The sequence below is a fragment of the Dendropsophus ebraccatus genome, chromosome 4 (assembly GCF_027789765.1).
Source record: "Dendropsophus ebraccatus isolate aDenEbr1 chromosome 4, aDenEbr1.pat, whole genome shotgun sequence".
Lineage (NCBI taxonomy): Eukaryota > Metazoa > Chordata > Amphibia > Anura > Hylidae > Dendropsophus > Dendropsophus ebraccatus.
The window spans coordinates 64,723,801-64,736,450 of NC_091457.1; the positions used below are offsets into that span (position 1 = coordinate 64,723,801).

Genomic DNA, 12,650 nt, shown 5'->3' on the forward strand with positions numbered 1-12,650 from the left:
CTGTCAGGCTCAGACTCAAAAGTGTCAGCTCAGCATGGCACATGTCTGTAGTGGGCTCCCCAGGCGGTACCAGCACCCGCTCCTGTGGGGCCCACTTAGTGATTGGATGCTGTCCCCGGACAGGGCTGGTTCTCCTCTCTCCTCCTGCACACTGCTGCTACTGACAGCCGCTCCCCCTCCTGTATTCCACTGTCCGGCATACCTTGTGTGAGGAGGAGAGGAGACAGCATGTGATGACAGGGGCTGGAGGGATCCTACAGGGTTATGGCTGCCAGGGGCAGGATGTGATGACAGGGGCTGGAGGAATCGTGCAGGGTTATGACTGCCAGGCACAGGACTGTGAAGAGGAGCAGCAGCAGCAGCAGCTCTGACAGTGAGTGATTATTGTCAGTGTGTCTGTCAGGCTGCTGGAAGTTGTAAAATAGAGGGTGGACTGTGTAAGAGAAAGCCCTCCCCCTTCCCTTCTGATGCTGATGTTTTATTGTAAGTTTATGCCTTTTTTTGCCAAGAACTGTGCCCCTCCCCCCTGCAGCATGGTTGTTTTTCTCTTTCATCTACCCCCTAAGCAGCCACATACAGTACATGTATCCCACCTGTGCAGCCACATACAGTACATGCATCCCACCTGTGCCCCAACAGTGATTAAGGACCCATTTGTCCTATGCCCTATTAGTGCTGTTCTGGGGTCACTTCCACACTCTGTGATATATATTCTAATCTTCCACAAAGCATCCAATGTAAAATGCACCTAGGACCCTCAATGTACAACAGCTGCAAACACTACAACTCCCAGCATTTATTACAGTCTGAAGTCCTCCAAACTTTTGCATGCATACAAACTTTATCCAGATATTATCCTCGGTTTGATTCAAATCCTGGACCCTAGTGCTCTAAGACAACAATGCTAACCATTGAGCCACTCTAAACTGGATTTACTGTGACACTGATCAGTGTCACAGCTAATCTCCGGCGTACTCCGGCCCGGGGGTATTTTTCAGCTATGGCCAAGGATGGGGTGGTTATGGACGGCGGAGGTCACTTACCTACCCCATTCCAGCTCTTGGTCCCGGATCATGCCGCACAGTACACCCGTCCCGCAGCTGCTTCCTGGTCGGAGCTGCCGCATGAAACGTGACGTCTCAAGGCAGCTCAGCCATTCAGTGGCCGAGGCGGGACTTTGCTACGGCCGCTGAATGGCTTTAACTTTGAAACTATACAATACAAAGTACTATACAAAAATGTAAGTTATTTTTTATTGGTGCATACACTGCAGTATAAAGAATATAAACATGTATATATAAAATGGCAAGATGCATTACAGTACATATAAATCAGTATTACAGTAACAGGATACAAGGCTTGTCAGCTAGTTGTGAGTCAATGAAATTGCTGATGTAGATAATTAGTATTGCATGTAAATATTCACACCTTGACCAAATATTAATTTTTGTATTGGCAGTTATAGGATGCATTGGACCATGGAACCATAAAAATAATGTTAAGGAAAAGCTATACGTTTACACAACATATTTACAACTTTTAATAGATTAAATCTATATGGCAAAGTAAATATTTTTGCTTTTTTTATGTCTTTTATTTCCTTTTAATTTCAAGATATTACATATCTGACTAGAGTCAATGTCACTGCAAAAATGAAAGGCAATGTGTAAAGGTAGCATTGTACTTAACCCCTTTAAGACAGAGCCCTTTGATGCCCGGATGTCTGGATCAAAATAATGCAATGTTCCTCCTCGCCTTCTTAGAGCCATAGCGCTTTTATTTTTCTACCTACAGGGCTGATTGGGGCTTCATTTTTTGTGCCATGATCTCTAGTTTTTATTATTATCATATTAGTGTAACAGAAAAATTTTGATCGCTTTTTATATATATTTTTTTCTGATATATAATTTAATAAATTAGCTATCCTGGAATGTGTTCTTTTCGTGCGTTTACGCCGTTCACTGTGCAGGAACATTAAAGTTATATTTTAATAGATTGGACAATTTTGCACGCTATGATATGTAATATGTTTATTTTTTTTTTTTAAATATATTTTTTATTTTTGTAATGGGAATATATGGGAAGATATGTGCAGTAGGAACATATATATACATATTACTGATGGGAAGGGGTTAAAGAGGTTGGGCACTTATTGCTAAGGTGTATCTAATTGCTTAGGTGTATTTTAATACTAATGTAATGGTTCCTACTGCTGCTGTACCCGAGGCTTGAGATATAAGAAGCTCCTTCCCCTTGTTGTCCTTCCAAGTAATCAGTGAATTTGTCCATAGGCTGACCAAGCATGGCACCATGCTCTTCCCTCCTTGTCCTTCCCTGCACCTGTGTATGGCTATGGAAGATGCCGAGGGAGCAGCATGGTCACATGCTCAGCCCTCTTATGGATGGTATCTCTGTTCACAAGTTCCGGTAGAGATTGTGGTAAAAGAAGGGAGGAGTGTCTTATATCTTAAGACTGGGGAACAGCGGATACAGCAGGAGCTCTTCCTCCAAGAAATTTGACAACCCCTTTAAAAGCTATGTTCTTCTTTGCAACAATTTTTTTTCTACAGCTTCTGTGTAGCCTTATTTGTCTCCATGGTAACAAAATGAACCTGTGTAGTCTATTGCCATCTGTGGGGTCATATTCCCTTTTATCTATCCTCTTCTTCTCAGTAAAGTACATTTTCTGGATATTCGTGAAATGGTTCAAAGATAGAAGGGCCTATTGTTGAAGAATGATACTTTATAGTGTTTGTATGTATTTTGGTACTATAGAGACACATAGATCTGCATAGAAGCTGTACACAAAAAACACTAACCACTGTTTAGTTGAAACTGCATGCAAAGAGATTTCACCTCAGCATTTGGATAATCCTTTAAAAAAATCAGCCTCAGAAGCATATTCCCTTATTCCTCTTCAGGCCGCTCAAATGAAAAGCCATCTTTAGTTGAGGTCATAAGTTTATACACACTTAGGAGATGATTATTACGAAAATATACATTACCTTGCCGTCTATGGAATCCCGGCCAGAGCGTATACACATAGCATACGCTCCGGACGGGATCTCTAGCGGCACCGCAAACAACTGACATGTCAGTTGTACACTATGACATATCAGTGCACACTATGGAGCGAGCGGCTCCGGCCACATGCTCCATAGTATACTTATTTAAACCTAAAAGGGCATGTGAAAAGGGGATGTCTGAATGATACAACCCCTTTAAGGTTTTTTTCGCCTAGGTCCAGTCTGATGGAGACCAAATGGCAGTGAAAAAAGGTGCAACTTCATATTCAGAAGTGGTACAGACCATATGCATTTGGCTCTGCATATGATGTCTGATTTCCTGTGGACATGGTTTCTCCAAATGTAAAAAAAAAAATAATATTGTATTTTTTAACAACAGTAATTATGTGCAATATTTTACCACAGACATATGACATTACGGAAAAGCCCTATGCATCCTACACATAAAATAAAAACCTTGAAAAAAGTCTGTGCTCCATTCAGTCTTCTTTTTTGTCTGATGAACTAAGAGCTTCCTCTGTGCTACTGTTGATGTCTTGATTTCCGGCTATGAATTTTTCTAAATTCTTGTCTTCCAACTCCTCCTGCTGCAGTACATGCAAGTAATATTTCTGGTGGTCAAGGTAAGTTGTAAATAATTTTGCATATTCTGGATGATTGAGAAAAAAGTTTTTGAACTCCTCTAAAAGAAATAATAAAAAAAAAAATTACCATCAAGACTGTTGGTGTATCATGTACCATGACTGCTTCCAATATACATGCAGCAAATAAACATGGTGTTCTTATCTTTATATTGAGGAGAGAAAGGGACGAGGCACTGCTGCGGCACTTGAGTCTTTAAGGAAAACTGCACTTTTATAAGGCTATGTTCCCATTAAAGGAACATGCCGTCATCTACCGGTAAAAGATGGCCGTCTATTAATAATGAAGACTCTAAATAATAATCACAATCACGGTAAAGAAATGGTGTAATGTCTTGTTTCCTTTGTAGTGGTAAGGCAAAAAAAATAGATCACTTACTGAAAGGTTGGCAGCAGAATTATTTTATAATTATTATAAATATTATAATCTTGGAAAACCACCAATAAAATTGCCAGCGGCCAAGTGTTAGCTGGAGGTCAATGGAAATTTATGATCTGCCTTACAGACATGGCGTTTTTGAGCCTCCGTGGCAGTTTTTCCAAAATGCAGCATGCTGAGGGTGAGGCTTTTTTTGTTTGTTTGTTGGCAAACTGTGGCGTTTTTTTCTACTATAGACTTCAACTGAATTCTTCTGGTCTAGCAAAACTACTGTAGGTCAGGTGATGGCAGAGGGAAAAAAAATTCACTACGTCAAAACCACAAAAAAGATCATTCACAGCATAAAGTCAAAAACGGCAGAAAAAAATCCAGAGAAAAAAATCGCATTGGCAGTTTTCTGCTGTTTTTTGGAGGGCTGAAAAACACCACACAAGAAAGGATGTGTGAGGGCACCCTAAAAGTTGGTATACTTCATAGAGAACAGACGAAAAGATATGATATAAAGATATAAAGATATGCCAACTTTTTGTAAACATTTTTTCGCACAGGCTGCATCCCTGCTGGCAAGTCAGGGGGAGCCCCAGGCCTTCTGCAGTGGCTCAGAGAACAATGAGGACGGACGCCCCACTATTCACTGCAGCACAGAGGAGACTTGTTTTTCTGGCAGATTCCGTGGAACCGAGGCATCACCAGGAGAAGTCTTCATGATGATCTAAACCAGACTAAAAGAAAAAGTTCCTGCAAAAAACATCACCTGCAATTCATGCAGAGAAGACGCCCTCTGTGAGTCTATTGTTGAGTATTGTCTTATGTTAATGTATTACTATTTTTTAGTTGTATGTGGTATTACAGTTTGTCTCTATTCACATCAATGGAACTAAGTTGTAATACTACACATGATCTGAGGACTGGGATAGAGCTGTTTATGAAAGATAGCAACCATGTTTTTTTTAAATCCTGGATAACCCTTTTAATAGGGTTGTCTAAAATTGGAAAAGAACAGCTACTTTGTTACTGAAACAGCACAACCGCAGGGACAGCTCTGCCCTTTATGTCAATATATATATATACATAGTTGGGGGGGTGCCAGAAGATGGTTTCACACAGGGCGCCAGCCACCCTAAGGCCAACCCTGGTGCCTAGAGCAGCATGGACTCCAAATACAGGTCTGAGTGTAGCCCTTGCGTTAAAGAAAATCTGTCATCAAAAAATTATAAAATTATCTATGAAAGGTTTTCTAAAAGGCTTTCTGAAAATAGATAGATTTTTTTTTCTGTATATGCTGCAGTTTATGTTGAGTAAACCAATACAAACAGTTGAACAAAGCATAAAATCCAAACCATGAAATCTGTTCTGTATACTGTAGAAATCTGCAGATTTCTTGTGAATTGCCAGAGCTTTTAGAGCTTTTAGTGGTAGCCAGTTATCTAGACAATAAACTGTCAAATTATACAATATCTGGCTATCCCGTGTTTTGAGACTCACAACCGAGGCTCCACGAACTCTTGTTTTGCATATTTAAATTTTTGGGGGCATCAGTGGAGACTCTTGATTGAGTACTTCATTGGAATTTTTTACTGATCTCCTTGACTTCAGTGATTATTGTGTTTTGTTGGTTGATTTCTCATTGCCCCAACTAGCCAGAATCCTGCTCCACACTGACGAGGGGCAAATACCCCGAAACGGCTGTCTGTGGATGGAGGCCTGCCTTGGCAAGCCCTTGTCATGTCGCAATACTGGCACCTTGAGTTAGACAAAAAGGGGCCACCCTGTTGTTTCCCTATTTATGTTCCAATACTCGCAACCAAGTGGGACTTAAGGGGCTATTTATCAGGGTGGTGTGGTGCTCTCCCCATCATGGAGGTGCCCCATGGCAACAGGCTAGAGATATCTGGCTATCCCGTGTTTTAAGACTCATAACCGAGGCTCCATGAATGATAGGGAACGAACAGGTATAAAAGGAGAAGGAGACAAGTTTGCTAAATGAATGTATTTGCAAAAAAAAAATGTTTAACTTCATGAACTGTAGAAGTGAGGTGAGATAAGAACTCCTCTTTAAACTGTACTGGGCCTGATAGCCTGGCATCCCAGGATGTTCCACCTGCTGCTTTCCTGATGGACTTAAAAGCTGTCATCCCAAATAAAAATGTTTTACATACCAGTTTGAGGACAGCAAAAATCAAAGGACATATAAAGCAAAATATTTATGGATGCTTTCACATGGGGCATACTGTATATACCGCAGATATTACGCAGCAGATTTCTATGCAAATGCCAATCAATCACATTGACTGATAATAGTGTTCGTTTGGGTTTTTTGAAATTCAGTATAATATAACTGAACAGCAATTGGAAAACAGTCGATGCATAATCTTTCATTGCAAATTTGGTATCTAGACCAAATCCAATCAAAGAGCAATCTTTAAAGGGGTACTCCAGCAAAAGTCCTTTTCTTTCAAATCAGCTGGTTTCAGAAAGTTATATAGATTTGTAATTTACTTCTATTTAAAAATCTTAAGTCTTCCAGTATGTATCAGCTGCTGTATGTCTAGCAGGAAATGGTGTTTTCAGTCTGACACAGTGCTCTCTGTTGCCACCTCTGTCCTAGAGAGGAACTGTCCAGAGCAGGAGAGGTTTTCTATGGGGATTTGCTGCTGCTCTGGACATTTCCTGTCTCAGACAGGTGTCAGCAGAGAGCACTGTGTCAGACTGAAAACAACATTTCCTGCAGGACATATAGCAGCTGATAAGTATGGGAAGACTTGAGATTTTTAAATAGAAGTGAATTACAAATCTATATAACTTTCTGAAACCAGTTGATTTAAAAGAAACATATTTTCGCTGGATAACCCCTTTAAGCAAACACTCTGAAGAAACGTCCTCTTTGTCTGAATCCTGATGACTCACAGTGTTTTTATTTCAGTGTCTTCCATTCTGTAGTCTGAGTCATTCTGCTTGGGGGTCAGGGTCTATCCTATTTCTAGAAGTCATGTGGATATACAATATAACTCTGTAAAATATAACAGTAGTAGCATGCATACTATATGTATCTCTGGGCCTTCTTACCATAAGAGAGCTTTCCTGATTCATCAGCATCCATATCTTGGAAAAGTTTGGAAACATCAAGATCTGGGACACCCAATGCAGATCGTAACAGGGAACTGAATTCCTTCTCTGTGATGCTGCCATCTCCATCAATATCAAATAACTAGAGTAAAAGTAAAATGTTTTAGTTATATTTTATTATATAATAATGGCAGGCAATTGATTACAGTAATGCTGCGTTTACACGTAACGATTATCGTGCGAATTTGCGCGATAACGATCGAATTCGAACTATAATCGTACGTGTAAACGCAGCGAACGATCAAACGACGAACGAGAAATCGTTCATTTTGATCTTTCAACATGTTATCAAATTGTCGTTTGTCGTTCGCAAAAAATTTGCAGTTCGTTCCGTGTAAACAGTCGTCGCGCGATAGTCCGGCCGCCTGCCCGCCGCCCGACCCCCCGCTCACAGCCCATCGCCATCCGCTCCGCGGGCTGCGGGGGTGGTGATTACAGCGGCGGCGGGGGTGGCGATCAGGGCCGGGCTGCGGATGAGCGGGGGACCGGGCTGCGAGCAGAGGGCCGGGCTGCGAGCGGGGCGCCAGGTTGCGAGCGGGCCGGGCTGCAAGCTGCGGGCCGGGCTGCGGGCGGGCCGGGCTGCGGGCGCGCGATCTCATAACGATCGCAAAACGATTTTTCCGTACGATGTATCGTACCGTCTAAACGCTGATTGTTATGAAAAAAAATCGTTACTCCGAAATCGTTATTCGTACGATCAGCCAATTATCGTTCTGTGTAAAAGCAGCATTACTATAAAAAATATATCTACATTCCAGCTGGTATATAAAACACATGGCACATACAAGTAATGGAATGGGCACTGCAGCATCAGAATAGAATACATGAATGTCGGTTTGCAGGAGCTGCAAAGTCCCCATGACATGAATTTACATGGAGCTGGAAGGGATTAAAAGGGTTAATAAGAAGAAAGCTAAAACCTTCTGCACGTAGGACTGAAACTTTTTCTGAGACACAGGGGCATTCGTTCTATCAGCTCCCTGGTCTACAAGTGACATCACTCATGCACTGGGGAGCTGGGAGATTGAAGGAACACTAGGGGGACTGTGTCCGGCCAGGTGAGTTCATGAAAGAATTAAAATGGTATTCCTCTAAGAACATAGTAAAATAAAACTAAACTTTTTTTTTTAATGTTTTTATAAAATAAAAAAAAACGACTGGAATCATGCTTTTTGGGATTTTTGTGGGGATTTTTTGGTATACTATTGGGATTTTATATATATATTTGTGTTTATCATTATCCTTTGTTGTGGGACCATCTATTATGTTAGAACATGCCATATTTATTGACTTGTTTCTACTTAGGTCTACTCGTAAAAAAACAATAGCAGAATGTATCTATAGTGGGTGCACAGGCAGCAGCACAAGGGTTTTGAGGGAACCTAAAGACCACTCTGCCACATTAGAAAATACTGGTGTTATAAATGACCCATTTTAAGGATGGGGTCAACCCTGCTGTGCATTCACTGACATACAGTAGCTGCTGAAGCTGATAGCAGAGAAATTCAGACATGTTCAGGCAGAGTACAAATATGGTCAGGCGCCACCTAGTGTTAACAAAAAGAATATCACTCTTCTCTAAACACATAGTTTTAGGTCAATAAACCCCTCTATGGGCTAGGATGCCAAAACTAGATGTATACATTATTGTACCCCTATGTGGCCATGCTAGCCCAGAATAAAGGTTCTGAAGGGTCTTCAAGAAACAGAAATTTCACCTGCAAGTAAAATTAACAATTATACACTCTGTGACCAGAATTGGTCAACATAAAATCAATTTTGGCTGATATAAAAATGAATGTGAATATCCAGGTCTGAATGGTTAATTCAGCGCTGACATTTTATTTGGACAATAACCATGTTAGTAGCTAATAGTTGTTAGGACAATTACACTTGTTACCATAGTAACAAATGACATGACATGACAAGATTACTACCTACCCCAATGCACTCGGGGGTAATCGGCAGCCAGAAACCTACCCCCTGGGCTGCTCTGGTTCCTAATATTAAATGTCAATGGAGTCTAGTGAAAAGACGTGAATGGAGCAGACAGGAAGATTCATGTGACTTTTATTACTCCAGCACTTGCAGGCACTGGATACTACTGACCGCACCAGGTCAGGAAGGAATAGCTATGTGTATTATTACCAACATTTGGAATTTTTTTCTCCAGGTACCCCGCATAATACAGATCCCAGACTCATACAGCAGTATAAGGCCCCCGCATAATACAGACCCCAGACTCATACAGCAGTATAAGGCCCCCACATAATACAGACCCCAGACTCATACAGCAGTATAAGGCCCCCGCATAATACAGACCCCAGATTCATACAGCAGTATAAGGCCCCCGCATAATACAGACCCCAGACTCATACAGCAGTATAAGGGTACCACATAATACAGACCCCAGATTCATACAGCAGTATAAGGGTACCACATAATACAGACCCCAGACTCATACAGCAGTATAAGGCCCCCACATAATACAGACCCCAGACTCATACAGCAGTATAAGGCCCCCGCATAATACAGACCCCAGATTCATACAGCAGTATAAGGCCCCCGCATAATACAGACCCCAGATTCATACAGCAGTATAAGGCCCCCGCATAATACAGACCCCAGACTCATACAGCAGTATAAGGCCCCCACATAATACAGACCCCAGATTCATACAGCAGTATAAGGGTACCACATAATACAGACCCCAGACTCATACAGCAGTATAAGGTCCCGCATAATACAGACCCCAGACTCATACAGCAGTATAAGGCCCCGGCATAATACAGACCCAGATTCATACAGCAGTATAAGGCCCCGGCATAATACAGACCCCAGACTCATACAGCAGTATAAGGGTACCACATAATACAGACCCCAGACTCATACAGCAGTATAAGGGTACCACATAATACAGACCCCAGACTCATACAACAGTATAAGGGTACCACATAATACAGACCCCAGACTCATACAGCAGTATAAGGTCCCGCATAATACAGACCCCAGACTCATACAGCAGTATAAGGCCCCGGCATAATACAGACCCAGATTCATACAGCAGTATAAGGCCCCGGCATAATACAGACCCCAGATTCATACAGCAGTATAAGGGTACCACATAATACAGACCCCAGACTCATACAGCAGTATAAGGGTACCACATAATACAGACCCCAGACTCATACAGCAGTATAAGGGTACCACATAATACAGACCCCAGACTCATACAGCAGTATAAGGCCTCGGCATAATACAGACCCAGATTCATACAGCAGTATAAGACCCCGGCATAATACAGACCCCAGACTCATACAGCAGTATAAGGCCCCCGCATAATACAGACCCCAGACTCATACAGCAGTATAAGGGTACCACATAATACAGACCCCAGACTCATACAGCAGTATAAGGGTACCACATAATACAGACCCCAGACTCATACAGCAGTATAAGGGTACCACATAATACAGACCCCAGACTCATACAGCAGTATAAGGCCCCCACATAATACAGACCCCAGACTCATACAGCAGTATAAGGCCCCCGCATAATACAGACCCCAGACTCATACAGCAGTATAAGGCCCCTACATAATACAGACCCCAGACTCATACAGCAGTATAAGGGTACCACATAATACAGACCCCAGATTCATACAGCAGTATAAGGGTACCACATAATACAGACCCCAGACTCATACAGCAGTATAAGGCCCCCGCATAATACAGACCCCAGACTCATACAGCAGTATAAGGCCCCGGCATAATACAGACCCCAGATTCATACAGCAGTATAAGGCCCCCGCATAATACAGACCCCAGACTCATACAGCAGTATAAGGCCCCGGCATAATACAGACCCCAGATTCATACAGCAGTATAAGGCCCCCGCATAATACAGACCCCAGATTCATACAGCAGTATAAGGCCCCCGCATAATACAGACCCCAGACTCATACAGCAGTATAAGGCCCCCGCATAATACAGACCCCAGATTCAAACAGCAGTATAAGGCCCCCGCATAATACAGACCCCAGATTCAAACAGCAGTATAAGGTCCCCACATAATACAGACCCCAGATTCAAACAGCAGTATAAGGTCCCCACATAATACAGACCCCAGATTTATACAGCAACCCATGGTTCAGACAAAAATGAGTAGAAAAAAGGTGTTGATCAAGCACTCCAAAAAAAGGTTGAAACCTTGTATCTTTATTTCATGTCGATAATTAAAAGCTCCATTTGGGAGCACACAAGAAAATCATGTCTTCATGTTTAGAGATGATCGAACAGTGGAAAATGGCGAACCTTCCACATTTGATTCCCGATGCCTTCCCGGTCTGTCGGGAAGGGACAGCTCGGGTACCGCCTGGAATTCTGGAATACAGCCTATTACCTAGGCTGAATCCCGGAATTCCAGGCGGTACCCACGCTGTCTCCTCCTTCCCCACAGACCGGGAAGGCATCGGGAATCAAATGCGGAAGGTTTTGACAAGGTTCGAGTTCTATAGAATCTAAGATTTTCCGCTGTTCGATCATCTCTATTCATGTTATCCTTTGTTTCTGCTTGACTCTTTCCTGGAGTACAAATACCATAGTAATCTCATAGGGACACATAGAGACTGGCATGGCTTTTGTACCAAGAAACACAGCAGTACAATATTTGCAGTTTCTATCTCTTAGTTGTACAACTCAGTATCCCCCATATAGTATCCCCTATAGGCAAACCACCTGGTTGGTAGGTAGTATTCCTCATGTAAGCAATCTCCTCCAGTAGTTAGCCTTCCCCCCAGTAGTTAGCCTTCCTCCACATGCAGGCATCACCTTCCAAAAAAAAAAACACCCTTGCTCACCCGGCCCCTATGCATTCCACTGGCATCTCCCCTTCCCATTTTGTAAGTATGCCAGAGAGCAGAGGAATAGATCAAGCCACATAGCAAATAAGCGAGTTCAGCTTTTATTTTTCATATTGCTGTGGTAAAATGAAAGTTGAGTTGTGATTGGCTTCTATGGGCAATAGAATCTTACTGTTTACTTTTTAGTGTACATATTTGTATTAAAAAAAAATAATGAAGAGGGGTGCTTTGAATTTTTATTGAGAGGATTTTTTATTATGCATATATTCTTTTTTTTGTTAGTTGCCCTAGTAGACTATATATGCAACTTCAGTATATGCAACTGAAAATGAAAACAAATGAAGCTCTAAAAATATGGGTGTTTTTCATGTTTTAAACCTTTCACAGTGTTTTAAAACTCACATATTGTATTTTTCAGGACACTAGGTTTACAATCATTGTAAACTCTCTTGTAGATTGTATGTTCTTATGAGCGGGCCCCTTTCTCTTTGATGGTTAATGATGATGGCTATTCACAAAATTTCAACAATGTGTGAACAAAGTTTTTCTGTATTTTTAATCCAATCCTGGTTTTGGTTGCAAAATACTGACCAAAATACTTAGAAAAAATACTGTGT

At 41.8% G+C, this 12,650-nt stretch overlaps 1 protein-coding gene across 2 annotated transcripts in view; it reads right to left on the reverse strand.

The window, feature by feature from the left end:
* Positions 1–1,264: 1,264 nt before the first annotated feature.
* Positions 1,265–12,650, reverse strand: part of LPCAT2 (lysophosphatidylcholine acyltransferase 2) — a 46,425-nt gene continuing 35,039 nt past the window's right edge. For both annotated transcript variants that reach the window (XM_069968458.1, XM_069968459.1), the window contains 2 exons: positions 7,113–7,254; positions 1,265–3,708 (listed from right to left, as the gene is read on the reverse strand). In XM_069968458.1, the coding sequence (XP_069824559.1) occupies positions 3,506–3,708; positions 7,113–7,254 (345 nt within the window). In that variant the 3' untranslated portion in view covers positions 1,265–3,505. The remainder of the gene's footprint in view (positions 3,709–7,112; positions 7,255–12,650) is intronic.